Source organism: Salvia splendens, chromosome 3, assembly GCF_004379255.2.
Source record: "Salvia splendens isolate huo1 chromosome 3, SspV2, whole genome shotgun sequence".
NCBI classification, from domain to species: Eukaryota; Viridiplantae; Streptophyta; class Magnoliopsida; order Lamiales; family Lamiaceae; genus Salvia; species Salvia splendens.
The window spans coordinates 2,813,042-2,830,368 of record NC_056034.1 but is presented as its reverse complement, the minus strand read 5'-3'; the positions used below and the strand labels follow the sequence as shown (position 1 = coordinate 2,830,368).

General features: G+C 38.3%; 1 protein-coding gene across 1 annotated transcript; it reads left to right on the top strand.

Moving 5' to 3' along the window:
* The first annotated feature begins 8,005 nt into the window (after positions 1-8,005).
* Positions 8,006-8,879, top strand: LOC121793517 (calcium load-activated calcium channel-like). Its single transcript, XM_042191536.1, has one exon. The coding sequence runs from the start codon at positions 8,094-8,096 to the stop codon at positions 8,682-8,684; it is 591 nt and encodes a 196-aa protein (XP_042047470.1). The 5' UTR covers positions 8,006-8,093; the 3' UTR covers positions 8,685-8,879.
* Positions 8,880-17,327: the final 8,448 nt, after the last annotated feature.

Genomic DNA, 17,327 nt, shown 5'->3' with positions numbered 1-17,327 from the left:
ATATTAATGTTGATTGTTTGATTGTCGGATTGTCGTGTTTGATTGTCGGGTTGTCGTGATATATTTAATCTTTAGAGTGAAGAAGAAGATAGATGAAATCACGGAGAGACAAAAGTAAAAAAGAGAGAGGATATTAAATGTAAACGCTTGATCATGTTTCACGTTGTTGATGATTGACATTGGACATCACGTGTCTTTCTAAATTTTCTTGAAATATTGTTTGATTAATAGTGTTTTACCAATTTAATCCAAGGCTGGATTTTATTAATTCCCTTTCAATGCGCTAGTTGTTGGGGCCTTTCCCTTCCCTTCGTTTTCCTTTTTGTCGTTTTGTAGCTCATGGGGCGGATATGCGTCATCGGTCATCTGCGAAAACTCTACTTTATTGGGAATTTAGTGCACTATGTTTTCAAAAAAATAACTGCTATGTTATGTTAATTATTTATTCTTTATTTATTTAAAGATACAAAGATAAATGTACATAAATTGTACATGTACATAATTTCCTTAAATTTTTAAATTTAATTAAAAATTAGTTTTGTTATTTATTGTATTATAGTATGTAGCAATAAGAAAGAAGTGATATAGAAATTTTATGTCAAATCATAACATGATTTCGAATTTGATTAGAATTAATTATACAATAGTTAGTAAGAAAATATTTTTTTTCTTAAATATACAAATATTTAAGTTAAAATTTCAATTTTTTTCGAAGTGTTACAAAACGATTAGTATGAAATTTATTTTAAATCAATTAATGTTTATAAATCGATTTTTAGTGTAAAATGTTAAAAAAAATAGTTCAATTATGTACGTACTATTATGTACATTTATCACTACCCGATAAAAGATAAATGTACATAAATTTATATGTACATAATTTACTTAAAATTTTATATTTAATTAAAAATTAGTTTTATTATTTATTGTATTATATGTAGCAATAAGAAAGAAGTGATATAGAAATTTTATGTCAAATCATAACATGATTTCAAGCTTGATTATAATTAATTATACAATATTTAGTAAGAAAATATTTTTTTTCTTAAATATATAAATATTTAAGTTAAAATTTCAATTTTTTTCCGAATTGCTGCAAAATCGATTAATATGAAATTTATATTAAATGTTACAATTATGTATTTTTATCACTACCCAATAAATAAATACATTAGCCCAATTAGGATATATCAACCTTCCAAATCATCATTCCAGATAGAGCTAAACACGTCGTATAATCAAACATGATATATTATAAATGAATTTCGTGTCGCTTTTTCATCTGTAATACTACTACTATATATTTCATGTAAACATCCTTTTTTCCTTCTGTCGTATAATCAAACATGGATTCAAATACGGAGTATATATTATAAAAAAATAGTTAGTCCAAATCAATAATCCAAGTTACTAGTATAAAACTAACAAAAAATTGATGCTTCAATTTGGCCATTTCAATTACACATCTTGGGTATCGACATTCATTTTTACCTATTATTTTCACGAATAATCAAACTATCTACATTATACCACGTATTAAAATATATGAGACTAATAATTCAAATTTGGGCGGCCACTATTAAGCTATTTGGTCAAAGACAACAACTTGAACAACAAACAATCCTTCAAAATGAAGTCATTGCTATTTTTAAGTAACATATTCAAAGGGAACATTTTTCTTTTAAAGGGAACATAAACTGCTAAATTGTTGTTATAAAACCAACCAAAAATAAATATAAAAAATACTAGTATTTATTTATAGGTAGGGAGTTCGAGGAGAATGATATGCGTATAGTGACGGAACTAGAAATTTAAACAAGCGGGGCTGAAATTAAAAAAATACTAGATATAATAAAAATATTAAATTTTACATGTAATATATGCACAATTTTTATCAGACACTAGATGATAACAATTTTAGATGAGTCGACATGTATCGCTGAAGAGTGTCTCATTTTCATTTTTCTTTCGAAAATTTCTCTTTCAATGTATACAATTAAGATACCATTCATCCAATAGTCTCTCATCCTATTTCCAAATTTGTTTTAATAAGTTTCATTGAGAAAAATACTTTTTTGACATAATTTGTTACAATCGTGAGGATCAGTGTCAATTCACTTGAATTCGGGATTGTACTATTTAAAATAGTTGTGGTTGCAGTAGAATTATTCCTTAGCATTTAAGAATAATGATACTCCCTTCGTCCCACGTTATTTGAGACGTTTCTTTTTTGCACGAGATTTAAGAAAGCTGTGTTTATTGAGTTAAATAAAATAGAGAATAAAATAAAATAAGAGAAATAGTAAAGAGTAAAGTAAAAGAAAGAATAAAGTAGGTGAGATTAAATGTTTTGTCTTTAGCTAAAAAGAGAAATGACTCAAGTAACTTGGGACAACCCAAAATGGAATACGACTCAAATAACTTGGGACGGAGGGAGTACACGAAGATAAGCAATAAACAAAATTTCTTGAATAATATACATTCATATACTAATATATTTGTTAACTACATTTGCACAGTAACAATAATTGTTAATATAATTTCAAATTGCTAGTTTATTAAGAAAGTAAGAAAATAATTTATAAATTAATTTCATTATTATATTTTGTTTTATGTTATACGAGAGAGAAATGATTTACTAATTTTGTCTCTAATTTTGTCATACTTTCAAGTGGATCCAAATTTTATGTTATTAAACAACCCTAGTCTACAAACGCCCAAATAGTATGTCTTCTCAATCTCAAGCTATCTGGGGCGGAGACTCGGCGGAGGACGGCCGTGGTAGGGGGATTCTGGGTCCGGTGCGCGGGGCCTTTTCCCTATGTGGTTCCGTCGCTGTATGCATACTATATAAGAATATTTATTTATAGGTTAGGAGTTCAAGGAGAATGATATACGTACTATAGTAGGAGTATCTTATATGCGCAATATTATCATCGTTTGATGTATATCTATTGTTATTTGTTTTATTTTACATATTTATTTTGATTTTAATATATTATAAAATTTTAATGGCATTTTTATTTTCAAAAAATTTATAAAATTAAAACTTGATTTATTTATTGTTTTTACTTCAAATAAATAATAAAATAACAAATTGGTTCGGGGGCTTGATGCATATTATCATCGTTTAATGCATATTTAGTGTTGTTTGTTTTATTTTAAATATCCATTTTGATTTTAATATATTACAAAATTTTAATGACATTTTTATTTTCACAAAATTCATAAAATCAAAACTTGATTTATTTATTATTTTTACTTCAAGTAAATAATAAAATAACAAATCGCATTTTGATTTTTATAAATTTTATAGAATTAAAAAGAAAATGAACATTTGTTATGTAAATATAATTAAACTAAAATAAAACAAATAATACTATACATGCTATAGGAGCCGTTAGATATAGAGATGTGAGGTTGTGATTTCATCAATTGAGATTGCATTTTGGACCCTTTTAGTTGCATATGTATATTCCACCAACTCTCTGATATAGAATGAGCGTGATTTCAGAGGTCAAATTCAGCTCATTCCCAACCTTCCAACTCTCTCACCAATTCATTCACTGTCTACATTTCTGGTGAACCAGAATCGCATTTTCTGCGAACTCAGCGTGATTCTCCCCCACCTAGCGACGTTGTTTTCCAGAGAAATTCGCTTCATGGCTAATAAACTAGCAATTTCGAATACCCCGGCGGCTGACACCGGAGAAACTTTGAGAAATGGTAATTTTCTGCTTTGTTGGGTTCATATTCTGTGAAATTTTGCTTGTTGAAAATGTTATTTGAAAGTAAGGGTTTATTTCGGTTTAAATCTGTTGTGGAAATTTAGGTTTCTGTCAATTTCGAGCATAGATCATATCCTTGTCTCGTTTTGTTTCTGAGGTGGTGTGTGAATTTTTTTACCTCAATCGAATTGTGTTTTGATATGTTATACGTCTATTCCAAAATTGAACTAATTCAGTTTTTACATCTGATGAAAAATTGTTCGGTAAGGAGTGGGTTTGCAGTGTTCTCATGAGTTGATGAATATTTGCTTAATATTTTCTGACGGTTGCTTAATTTGTCCGAGAATTTGATTAACTTATTCGAAAGTTTGCTTATTTGGTTCGAAAGATTGCTTACTTTGTGCTAAAATTTGCTTATTCTGTGCGAGCATTTGCTTATTTTGTAGAAATATTTGCTTAATTGGGTCAGTAGTTTGATTAATTAATTCAAAAGTTTGCTTATTTTGTTCATGAATTTTCCTTAATCTGTTGGAAATTTTGATAATTATGAGTGTAAGTTTGCTTCTTTTGTTCGAAAGTTTGCTTAGTTTTTGTTAAAATTTGCTTATGTTGTGCAATCATTTGCTTAATTTAAGCGAAACTTTGCTTAATTTTTTTCGAGTTTTTATTTATTTTGTAAGGAAGATTGCTTATTTTGTCGTGTAATCCTCTACAAATGAAATTATTATGTAATCCTTTGCTTAATTTGTTCGAAAGTTTGCTCAGTTCGTCGTGCAAACCTCTGTATCTAAAATTATTTTTTCGAAAGGTCATGTACTTTGCCTGAAATCTTGTCATGAAAGCTTACATATTGGCTTCAAATGAGTCATTCGTAAACTCCCTCTGGTATGTTGTGCAATGACTCAAGTATTTTTATCCCACCTGCAAGTAACAAGCGACAGAAGTGTAAGATGGAGTGTCATACATTTGCTCATGCCAAAAAGAGGATTATCATTGCAATACTTGAGAGCAAAATTCAGCCAAGCACTTTGGTGGTTCTAACTCACTGTCGGGGACACTATGCTTCACATGAGTACTACGAGGAGGGTAAGAGCATTAGCAGTGGCGCGGAATTCTCGACGGAATTCCCAAAAACACCTCATGCCACGTCATACGGACTTCCCACTGCACTGCCACGTCATAAGGACTTCCCACAATTAAAAAAAAATTAATGCAATAAACGAGAATTCCGCGCGGACGTCTGTGGGAGTCAACGCAATGGCGGATGTCCGCACGCCCGTCGCGACGGAATTGCGCGTAACGCCGCGGAACTGCGGTGTCCTCGGCGGAATTCCGTATCCGTACATACCATGCACAATGGCGGACGTCCGGCACGCCGGTCGGAATTTCACCGGGACGGGTGCCATTGCTGATCCTCTAAGAAGAAATGAGCAATTGATGTTGAAAAAATGATATCGACGAACCCTAAGTAGTGACTTAAGATTATGTTATACGTTTCTGATGGATACAGTTGGTTTTGACTAAATGGATTTTGTATATTGGGCTAGTTCATTCTGTTTTTTGGACGGGTTGTTGTTTTGCTGCCATTTTATACAAGTGGCATTTTGATTTCAATTTTAGGGTGCAATGCGAATGTCTAGACTAGATGCATTTGATGACCTATTATTATGCACATATATATGTTATTCAAAACTCTTACAATTCCTTTTGCGTTCAATGCAATAATATATGTACTTAGACGCAATTATTTATAAAACATATACTCAATATAACATTTAGTGTACTTTCAGGGGCGGACGCAGAAATAATTATCGATAGGGGCTGAGACTTCTAAATTTTATTTTGATGTATATTTTTGAGTAATTTAAATTATTTGTAGGGGCTTTTATATTATAACTTACACTAAATTTGACTAAATTTTTAAAAAAATTAATAGAAAAAATAAAAAAAAATTATTTCATTGAGGGCTTAAGCCCCACCCCCTTACACCTTGGGTCCGCCCATGTGTACTTCAATGTTTTGTACATTTAGCGCATATTTCACATATGTATAATGTAAACAACAAAGTTTAATTTCAACTTATCACTACTTTTGAGTTTCCTAAATCCGATGCGAATAGAACAGTAAACGATGAAACTGGAAGAGTATATATAATACTCCCTCCGTCCCACGTTACTTGAGGCGTTTCTTTTCGGCACGGGATTTAAGAAAATTGTGTTTAGTGAGTTAAATAAAGTAGATGGGTGAATAAAGTAAGAGAGAGATGAGAAAATAAAGTAAAAGAAAGAGTGATTAGATGTTTTGTTTTTAGCTAAAAAGAGAAATGACTCAAGTAACATGGGACAACCCAAAAAAGAAAAAAAGAAAAAAAATAAAAAAAAGAAAAAAAAAAGAAAAAAAACAAAAAAAAAACTAAAAAAAAACTAAAAAAAAAAAACCCAAAATGGAATACGACTCAAGTAACTTGGGACGGAGGGAGTACAAAATAGAATAGAAAACTGCAACTTCTTTTCCGTAAAATGCAATTGTTAATTGTATACAATGCAACACCAGACTTCGATACTTCACACAATATGCACTTTATTGACATTTGAAAATATGCAATATTAAACCAGGAAAGATTCATAATAATCTAAAGTTTGCTTCTTTTGTCGTGAAACTTTTGACGTAAAAATTTACTTCTTTTGTTCGAAAGTTAGCTAAATTTGTGCTAAAATTTGCTTATTCTGTGCAAGCATTTGCTTAATTTGTTTGAGAATTTGTTTACTTTGTACGACGACGCATTGCTTATTTTGTCGTGTAATCCTCTACAACCGAAATTATTATGTAATCATTTGCTTAATTTGTTGTGCATAAAAACAAATCTTACTTCGAAAGAATTATAGATTTCCATGAACACGCTTCTGTGAATGAAATATAGCAGTGAATCCACATACATTGCAGTGTAGAATATAGCACTGTTCACGTGAAAGGTTGCAGTATTCAGTCCAGAAGTTGCAGAGATGAAATATAACGATGCACAACACTTATTATAGAGAAATTAATTGGAAACATAAGTATCACATCAAATTTGAATAGAGTACAAATTTCGAAAACAAAGTGATGCAAATTAAATAAAAAAAATCTAAAAAACAATCTAAACTTGAGATTCCATTGACAAATTGAAGCATAATAAAAACTCACAAACTGGTGAATTTTCTAATTCCATTGACGCATTTCTTTGGAGTGAAATCAAGATTTACGATTTGTATTTCAACAATATACAAAACCGCGAACAAGGGTTATGTGCATATGCGTGAAAACTTCTCAAATAATCTGTGTAAATGAGTTTTTTGTAGAAGAAGATAATGAAAGATTGTAAAAACTGTAAGTCGATAATGGAAGATAGGATCAATCTTCTTCAACCGTAGAAAATAATGAAATATGTGGAAAGTATGATTAATTCAACTGTTAAAAAAAATATTGTAACTTACCATGCGGGGATGATGGCAGTTAAGGGAATTAGTGTAAGTGATCAAAATATGCATTCCATTCCATGCTTATCCTTTGTGCCTATAAATATGATTATTAAATCAAATTGCCAGCATATGATGTGGCACACTCATGTGCGAATGACCTATATTGGTGGGAAGTTGTTAACTTAAAAAGTGATATTTTTGAAGTGCAACCTATTTAACCTATCATTTGCTGCTTACATCCAAGGCGTTACTCTAACAAAAAAAGGGGGCATAATTTTACATAAGGTATTAGGGGAGAAAACGAATAATTACACACTGATACAATGTTGGTTGAGTTATTTTACATGTGATAATTAGGTTTTATATGAAAATATGGGGTAGGTGTGTGATGAAATACTAACTAATTTACACTAATAACTAATATTAATTTTGTATGTTAAAAATATAACACAAAAACATAAATTTATCAATCTTCTTGCATTGATAAACTTATGTTTTTGTGTTGATATTTAAAATTTACATGTTAGTATTGATATAATTATGTCTTTGTGTTGATAATTTTAATACACTAAATTGAAAGTTAGTATTAGTTATTACAGTAAATTAGTTAGCACACTAGTGCAACCCTAATTGAATGATAAGTAAGATTTTTTTTTTGTATAAATTGGTAAAAATTATTATTGAAAATCGCTTTCATATTCGTAATTTTAAAAATTAAATTAAGTCATGGGTTACTTTTTGTTGGCGAATATGTTGTTAAAACAAAGTAGTGATGTCAAATCTCAGCGAGTTAGAGTCGCTATAGGAAAGGTAAGAAACAAAACCACGATTTTGCAACATACCTCAAAATCTCAGATCGTTCTCATCAGATTCAGATCCCACATCACTTGCTATTCTCCTCATCGCGATGGCGTCAGCCCTATTTTCCGGCCTCAGATACTCCGACAGCCTCACCGTCGTCGGAATTTCCTTCTGCACCGCCGTCGTCTGCGAGGTCATCTCATGGCTGCTCATCTACCGCACCGCTTCCTACAAATCCCTCAAATCCACCATCGACAAAGCCTCCAAAAAGCTCGAAACCATGAAGACGACGGACGTCAACTCCTCCTCCGCGAACCTCCTCAAAAAGACTTCTAAAACCAAGAAAATCGACCGCGTCGAGACCTCTCTGAAGGAATCCAGCCGCGATCTGTCCATGTTCAAGTTCAAATCGGGCGGCGTCGTTGCCCTAGTTTTGTTCATGGTCTTCGGATTGCTAAATAGTTTGTTTGAGGGGAAACCGGTCGCCAAAATTCCGTTTGTTCCGATCAAATTAGTGCAGAAGATGAGCCACAGGGGATTGGCGGGTGGTGATATGACGGATTGTTCCATGGCGTTTTTGTACTTGCTGTGTTCGATCAGCATTAGGACCAATTTGCAGAAGTTTTTGGGATTCTCGCCACCGCGTGGAGCTGCTGGCGCCGGCTTGTTCCCAATGCCAGATCCCAAGTCCAGCTGAGGAATGAGAATTTGATCCAGGTCTTTTTTGCTGCTTTATTTTTGGTTGATTCTTCCTTCTCATTAAATGAGATTGTAGACGGCACTATTTTATTTATATTTAGCTCTCTTAACTATTCGAATACTGAATAAGAGCTGTAATTTGAATCTTTGACGTTTCTTTCTTTCGTCTTTTTAACGATAACCCCTTTAGTAACTACTATCATCGTTATAACTTTGCTTTGTTAATTTTGTGTTTCTGGTACATGATATAACCTGAAGTTGTCATAAACTTACTTATACCCCATCCAGATGCTTGTGTTTGTGCATTGTGGGAAATATAAATTACTTGTGTAATGAGAGCTTGTTTCTTAGTATAATGATGGGATACGAACTAAACAACTAAACAATAATTGCGAGCCCAATAGCAGTGACGGCCCATCAGCCCAAAACCCAAGAAAGAGTATCAGTTCGGCACAACCAAAGAGTTCGGTCACAGCCTATAGCTCGGTAAAAGCCGACCAATCGAGCTCAACTCTCAGATCGGCAAAAGCTGATAGGCAAAGTTCAGCAGTTCGGTCTCAGTATTCGACCGAACAAGGAGATAGTGGACCCATGCAGGATCTCCACGACCTCCATTACACCCACGATCTATTTAGTGGTATTAAGCAGTTATCAACCCCCCTACCAGGGCTGCAAACCACGATCTTAGTTCGAATGTATAAATAGAACTTAGATCAGATAGACCAGGGTTAAGTTCTCTAGATCCTGAATCTCATATAGCAAATCAGTATTGTAATCTGTAAGCTGGATCAAGCAATACAAATTTGCCCTCTATTCTTCCCGTGGACGTAGATTTACCTCAGTAAATCGAACCACGTAATTTTCAGTGTTGTGATCTTCATTTATTACTTGCATTTATTCCCATCAAAAATTCGCTAAATCATCACTAGCGCCGTCTGTGGGAACTCAGAAAACCAAAACTGTGATAAAAGCGAGTTTTTGATCCTCTTCCACCAAAAAATGCGTACCAGATCACATAATACCCATACTTCCGTCCGTGATGAACGTGAGGAAGCTAGTCCTGCCCGTAGGTCTGGAAAACAGTCTCGGGAGAAATCTGCCTCCAGTTCTCACGGTGAAAGAACAAACCACTCAAAAAGTCATCGCACCGAGCCTCCCCAGCAGCTCGATTTGAATGAGGCTGTCAAGTTGTTCTTGGCTGAGAAGCAAGATGAGTTCTTAACATTCCTGCAAAAGAGCCAGAAGCCGGAGAAGAAAACGGCGGATTCTCCCTCCCCCTCCAGACATGAAAGTCACTACCGCAGTAGTGTCGTATCTTCCAGGAGAAAGAATCCTCACCACCGATATGTTCCTTCTCCTCCTTGTTACCGAAATCACAGGAGAACTCCATCTCCACCATACCGTAGAGATGTCGGATTCGCTATGTATGGAGCGCTGAAGACTCCATTTTCGGATGATATCACCAGAACTCCGTTGCCACAGAATTACCGAACTCCGTCAGTGACTTATGACGGGTTAGTGGATCCTCATGATTTCCTGGGACGCTATCAGTATAATATGGCGAACCAAGGTCTCAATGAGGTTCATATGTGTAAGCTGTTTCCCGAGCTGCTCATCGGGAACGCAAGAAGGTGGTTTGATAGCTTCCCTCAAGGCAGCATTAGATCTTACAGAGATCTAATGGATGCTTTTCATAGGAGGTTCTTCCAGAAAGCTGAAACCCGAATCACTTCGGCTCAGCTGCTTTCTATACGTCAAGGTCGCGATGAAAAGATTAGCGACTTCATGACAAGATTCCACAAGGAATGCCTACAAGTAGATGATCTCAATGATCTACTTGTCATTTCGGCATTCCAAAATGGAATTCTGCCAGGAGCTCTCTACAGAAAGCTCGTTGAATGCAGTCCGCAAACAGCTCAAGAGATGTGGGACATTGCGGACCAGTTTTCTCGTGCTGATGAGGCAGACCGTCGAAAACGGTCTTTAGACAGCTCTTCCAGAGGAGACAAGAGGAAGCCCGATCATAGCGATCAGGGACATCCTCGCCGAACTCCTTTTGAAAGAATTCAAAAGGCACCGGTACTAGACAGATTGGGACCACGTCTCAATCCTGAGAAACCACCCGCTCAGTTCGTACCATTGAACAAGTCGAGAGCGGAAATTTTCGAACTGCATTCTGATATGTTCGAAAAACCAAAGCCGATGACGAAATCGGCCACGCGCCGAAGTCAGGATAAATATTGCTCCTTCCATCAAGACCACGGTCACGATACCGAGGAGTGCCGAAATTCGGCAGCAGATATTGATGTTCTTGTGAAAGCAGGGACGTTAAAAAAATACCAAAGCAAGCCGCCGAAAAAGAATAAGAAACAGAGAAGTGCGAACTGCGCTCCTCAGGATCCTAAAAGGCAACAGGATCCCGAAGACGATGACGAGCCGCAATATGATGGAGTAATCCAGACTATTGACGCTCTCCCAGCCGGGAAGACTAAATCGTCTCTAAAATCAGAGCGCAGAGGCTTCAATCGAGAGGAGCCAACACATAAAAGGCTGAAGAAGGAGGAAGTAATTACATTTTCAGATGCAGATCCCGTCCCGGCCATTTCTCCTCATCAAGACGCTATTGTCATTCAAGCTGGAGTGGCAAACAAACTGATCCACAGAGTGTTTGTGGATACAGGAGCGTCGGTTAGCATTCTTTTTAAAGAATGTTTTGATAAACTGGAAGTGGATCCAGCTCGGCTCAGTCCGGCCCCACTTCCTCTGAAAAGTTTCGCCCAGGAGGACACCCGCCCTGAAGGTATTATCAGCCTTCCGATTACGGTAGGAAGAGCGCCTACTAGCTCCAGTACGGTGATCGAGTTTTTTGTGGTAAAAGCTCGGTCCCCGTATAACATTATACTGGGAAGAGACTGGCTCAACACAGTTCGGGCCATTTGCTCTACTTATCACCTCACAATCAAGATCCCCACTAAAGGAGGGATAGCAGTCATCCGAGGTGATCAAAAGAGAGCAAAAGAATGTTTGCAGATTGCGCTTAAAAGTGCCGAACAATCAGATCGGCACCATCAAGCATAGCAATCACAGCAGCCGGAGTCAGAGGCAGGCGAAATGAACGAAGTCACACCGGAGCCGAACTCGATGAAAGTTCAGTTATACGAAGATGATCCATCCAGAACGGTCAAGATCGGTTTCGCGGGAACACCTCTACTCCGGGAAAAGACCATCCAGCTCCTCAAAGAGTACAAAGATGTCTTTGCGTGGTCTCCGTTGGACATGACTGGAGTGTCTCCCGAGGTAATTACACATCGGTTAAATATTGATCCTTCAGTCCGGCCTATAAAACAGAAGCAAAGACTCTTTGCGGCAGAAAGAAATCAAGTCATCCATGACGAAGTCCGCCAATTACTGAAAGCGGATGTATTATTTGAAGTAAAATATCCTTCTTGGGTGGCCAATCCTGTGATGATCAAGAAAAAAGAAGGAGGATGGCGGATGTGCATAGATTTTACGGATCTAAATAAGCACTGTCCTAAAGATTGCTACCCCCTTCCCAACATAGATAAAAAAGTAGAAGCTCTGATAGGCTTCGAAATTTTCTGTTTTCTTGATTTGTATAAAGGATACCACCAAGTTTTAATGGATGAGAATGATGCTTCAAAAACGGCTTTCATTACTGACTTCGGTATTTTTGCTTATAAAAAGATGTCATTTGGTTTAAAGAATGCCGGAGCCACATATCAAAGGATGGTAGATAAGCTATTTCGGCACCTGATCGGAAAAGAGGTTGAAGTATATGTTGACGACATAGTTGTTAAAAGCAGAAGCACTTCGGAGTACGAAAACAATCTCAAATCCACTCTCGACGTGCTCAAAAAAGCCAACCTCAAACTCAATCCCCAAAAATGTACCTTTTTGGTAGATTCGGGAAAATTTCTGGGTTGTTGGGTTTCAAAGGAAGGACTCAAGGCAAATCCCCTAAAGGTTCAAGTTGTTCAGAACATGGCAATGCCGAAGTCCATACATGATGTGCAAAGGCTAACTGGATGTCTAGCCGCACTGAATAGATTCCTTTCCCAAGCAGCCGAAAAGCAAATGCCGTTCTTCAATGTTTTGAAGAAGGCACCAAAGTTTGAGTGGGGAGCCGAACAGAAAAAGGCTTTTGACGAACTCAAAAGTTATTTAACCGAACTTCCTACTCTCTCTGCTCCAACAGATGCCGAAGTGATATTCTTATATTTAGCAGCATCAGATCAAACCATTAGCGCGGTGCTTGTACGAGAAGAAGGCCTAAAGCAGCGTCCTATCTACTTTACAAGCCGAGCATTAAGAGGTCCCGAAACAAGGTATCAACCTCTGGAAAAAATTGCTCTGGCATTAGTAAATGCAGCAAGGAGACTGCGGCCATATTTCTATGCTCACAAAGTATGCGTCTTAACCGATCTTCCACTTCGGCAAGTTTTGACTAAGCCAGAAGCATCAGGCAGAATTGCCAAGTGGGCCATAGAGTTGGGAGAACATTCAATAGAATATCTACCTCGGAAAGCCATCAAGGGACAAGCCTTGGCAGATTTTCTTGTAGAGGCAAAGTTCGATCAGGCAATCCCTATTATTGCCGAACAGAAAAATCCTACCAATGATGAACTAACACAGCCCCAGAAACCCGAAGTAGAGCCGCCGGACTGTTGGATTGGATTCGTAGATGGAGCTTCGAATAAGACAGGAAGTGGAGCTGGTATTCTACTCATCGCTCCCGACGGACACGAAGTAACTTATTCACTTCGGTTCTTATTCCCAACCACTAATAACGAAGCCGAATACGAAGCCCTTCTTGCCGGACTTCAGTTAGCGCAACGTCTACTTGTCAAATCTCTCAAAATTCATTGTGATTCACAAGTCATAGTGAATCACATGCTGGGTACAAGTGAAGCCCGTGGTGAAAGGATGAAAAAATACTTGGACAAAGCGCAAAGTATTAGCCGAAATTTCTCTTATTTTCGGATAATCCGCATTCCCAGAGCGGGAAATAGCCGAGCAGATACTTTAAGTAAGTTGGCCTCATATCCGAGCTCAAAGGTGGAGGAATTACCGCACAGAAGCATTGATGAAGCTGAAGTACACTCAGTAACCAGTTCACCAAACTGGATGACGCCAATATCAAAGTATCTAGATCAAGGACAACTGCCCGAGGATAAGAGAGAAGCAAGGAAAATCACATGCCGAGCACGTCGGTATGAACTTCATGAAGGAGTCCTATATAGAAAGTCCTACCTTCAACCGTTATTGCGATGTGTAGGACCAGAAGAGACGGATTACATCCTTTGAGAAGTTCATGAAGGATCTTGCGGTAGCCACATCGGAGCTAGAGCATTAGCTAAAAAAGTTCTGAGATGGGGATATTATTGGCCAACTTTGGTACAAGAAGCAGTACAGCTAGTTAAGAAATGTACGAAATGCCAAATCCATGCAAATATCCCAAGGACGCCGCAGACTGATCTATGTGCTATGCAAAGCCCTTGGCCTTTTATGCAATGGGGCATAGACATAGTAGGACCACTACCACAAGCTCCCCGGCAAATGAAATTCTTGATCGTTGCCGTGGATTACTTCACAAAGTGGGTGGAGGCTGAACCATTAGCTACGATAACAAGCTCAAAGGCATTAGATTTTGTCTGGAAGAACATAGTTTGCCGATTTGGCATACCCCATATCCTCATTTCAGATAATGGGACTCAGTTTACTGACAAAACATTCAAGAATTGGTGCCAAGAGTTGAATATTCAACAGCGGTTCACTTCAGTCTCTCACCCACAAGCAAACGGACAAAAGGAAGTAACAAACCGTACTTTGGTGAAAGGATTAAAAACTCGGTTAGAACAAGCCAAAGGACAATGGGTAGAAAATCTTCCTCAAGTCCTATGGTCTTACCGAACTACACCAAAAACCTCCAACGGTGAAACTCCGTACAGTCTAGTGTACGGCACTGAAGCCGTAATTCCGGTTGAGATCGGCATACCCAGCCCCCGAACCCTTAATTTCTCAACAGAACTGAATGACGACGGACTGAGAGCCGAACTAGATCTTGCCGAAGAAAGAAGAGAATTGGCCTTCATAAAAGAAGCCAAGTACAAGGAGCAAGTAACCCGGTATTATAACCAAAGGGTGAAAAAGCTGCAGTTTCAAGTGGGAGATCTTGTATTGAGAAACAATGAAGTAAGCCGAGCAGAAAAGCTGGGCAAACTTGAACCCACATGGGAAGGTCCATATCGGGTGTCAGAAGTCCTGGGAAAAGGGTCTTATAAATTAACTCACATGTCAGGAGAACAAGCACCCCGAACATGGCATATTTCCAACCTCAAGAAGTTCTATTTGTAAGAGACAAGGTCCGGTCAGTCTTATGTCTAGTTCGGTCCTAGGGTTATGTGCTTTCATATTTTTATTGTTCTTTATGCTTTGTCGTTTTTTAAAAGATTAAAATCTTTTTCGTCCTTTTTATTTGTCTCTCTATGTGCGTTTTGTCTCTTATAAATGTTACTGAGGTATATTGTTCCTTAAAGGCTGATCCCCTTTTTTTAGATCATGTATTAAAGACAATTGTGAGTCCAAGCTTCTAAGGAAGATACAAGATTCCACAATTCAGCTTAAGAAACAAGCAATTCGTCTGAAACGAACTGCAATAAGCCGAAAACCACTCCGGTTAACTAGGGAAAGTCCTATCCAAGCGATAAAACTCGCCAAATAAGGACACTAACTAAGTCCGGTCAAAGAAGAGTTTACTTCATAAGACCGAGGACGAGTACAATAAATGAAATAAAAAATCGCTGAACTGTAAATACGCAGTGATAGAAGCGAAATGAAAAAATTTCATTTACTAAGTCTTGTTGGGCATACAATTCCGCTGCCCTACGAGAATGCGTTACACCATTACAAAGGACTATTCTACTGTCTACGATTGCTAAAGTTGAGCCACCTATCCGAAAAATCCTCATGATGCTGAGTTCGGGCGTTCCGAGCAGTTGAAGAATAAGTAGGTGGACGAGATGCTCTGATCGACCTACCGCCTCTTCCCTGAGTCCGGGAAGTTCTAGCACCTCGGCGGCGAAGAGTCTCTTCACGAAGCATTCGCTGATCTTGCTCACTCATATTCACAACTCCTCTACGAACTTCAGGGCGTTCTTGTCTTGACGTTTCCGGTTGCTCCTGAGTCCGTTGCTGATTTGGAGTAGAATTTTGAGTAAGTGGATTAGAGGTTTGAGTTGGAGTGTGAGCATCTGTTAGCGGGAAACGGCTAAGGAATCTCTCGATTGAGGGACGCCGGGAAAGAATGATGTCGTACAGAGAAGCCAAGCGCCGCAATGATTTCACAACTTGTTGGCAAGCCGAGCTCTCCAGCACATTGTTCTTCCGGAGTACATGAAGCTTCTCCCACAGTTCATCAACTTGATTCTGAACTTCAGATATAGTCATTCCCCCGCGCCCGCAGATGAAATCTTCATATGCAGTCCTCTCAGCGATGACAGTATTCAGCTCGGCCTTCAGATCTTTCTTTATGCACTCTAAGTCCTTATTGTTGGACTCCAGCTCCACTAAACGAGCCAAGAGTTCATCATACTTCATCTGGTCATCTATAGCTTTTTTCTCAGCTTCATTTAAAGCCAAAGAGTATAGCCGCTTCCAGTGAAGTACCTCCAGCTCCTTAGAGTTAAGAATACGAAGCAGCTATGTCAGTTCGGCATTTCAGTTTACCGAGCAGGCAGTAAACCACAATAGGAGTAAAAGAGATTAAGAAGAGCTATAAGGAAGACACGAGTGTAGAAAGAAGAATTTTTTTCATTCACAAGAAAAAATTTACACAAGGAGGGCTTCAAGGCCATTTTACAAATAGAAAGAAAGAAACTAAACTAAGAGAAGGGAGACGAAATCATACTCCGCCAGTTTCGTCTCCGGCTTCCCTGTGGGTTTCAGCTTCTTTCTCCTTGTCGACCTCGGTCTCAGCCTCGGCCTCCCTCCTCCCTCCCTCCTGCTCGGCGCCCCCATCGCCGATCTGCTGCACCTCTTGCTCGGCGTGCCCGTCGCCGGTCTGCTGATCCTTCTGCTCGGTCTCCTTGCCGGCCTCATTTTCCTGCTCACCCTCTTCTTTGAAAATTGAAGCGGGTGAAACAGGCCCCAAGGAGGCAAAGATGGCCTCCATGTTCTCGTTACGGTCAGCACGGCAAGTACGGACTCGTTCAGCAGAAAGCAGGACCGATGAAGACGCAAGCTCCTCAAGGAGCGGCAGACTCTGGAGACGCGCTGCAATCTCTCGGCCATACAGCGGCAAGACGACTTCGGGTTCCTGCTCAACATTATCGGTCATCAATTTCAGCAGATCACCGATAAGGGCCGAAAATTGATTGCTCAAAAAGAGTTTCTCCGTGTAAACACGGAGAGCCTCCCCCTGAGCAACCACGGCAGCCGCCTCCCTCTGTTTCGACCGCTCTCTCTGGATGATGAGCTGGTCTTTGGCACGCTGGGCTTCATCCTGAGCCGAGATCATAGCGGCCCTTGCCCTCTCAAAGTCTGCCCGAGCCTGTTCGGCCTGGTGACGAGCAGCATTCAAATTCCTCTGCATCTCATCATAATCGCTGGACGCTTTAGAGAG

Bases quoted from the DNA above. Each gene is read 5' to 3' on its own strand.
- LOC121793517 (XM_042191536.1), top strand. From the start codon at position 8,094: ATGGCGTCAGCCCTATTTTCCGGCCTCAGATACTCCGACAGCCTCACC.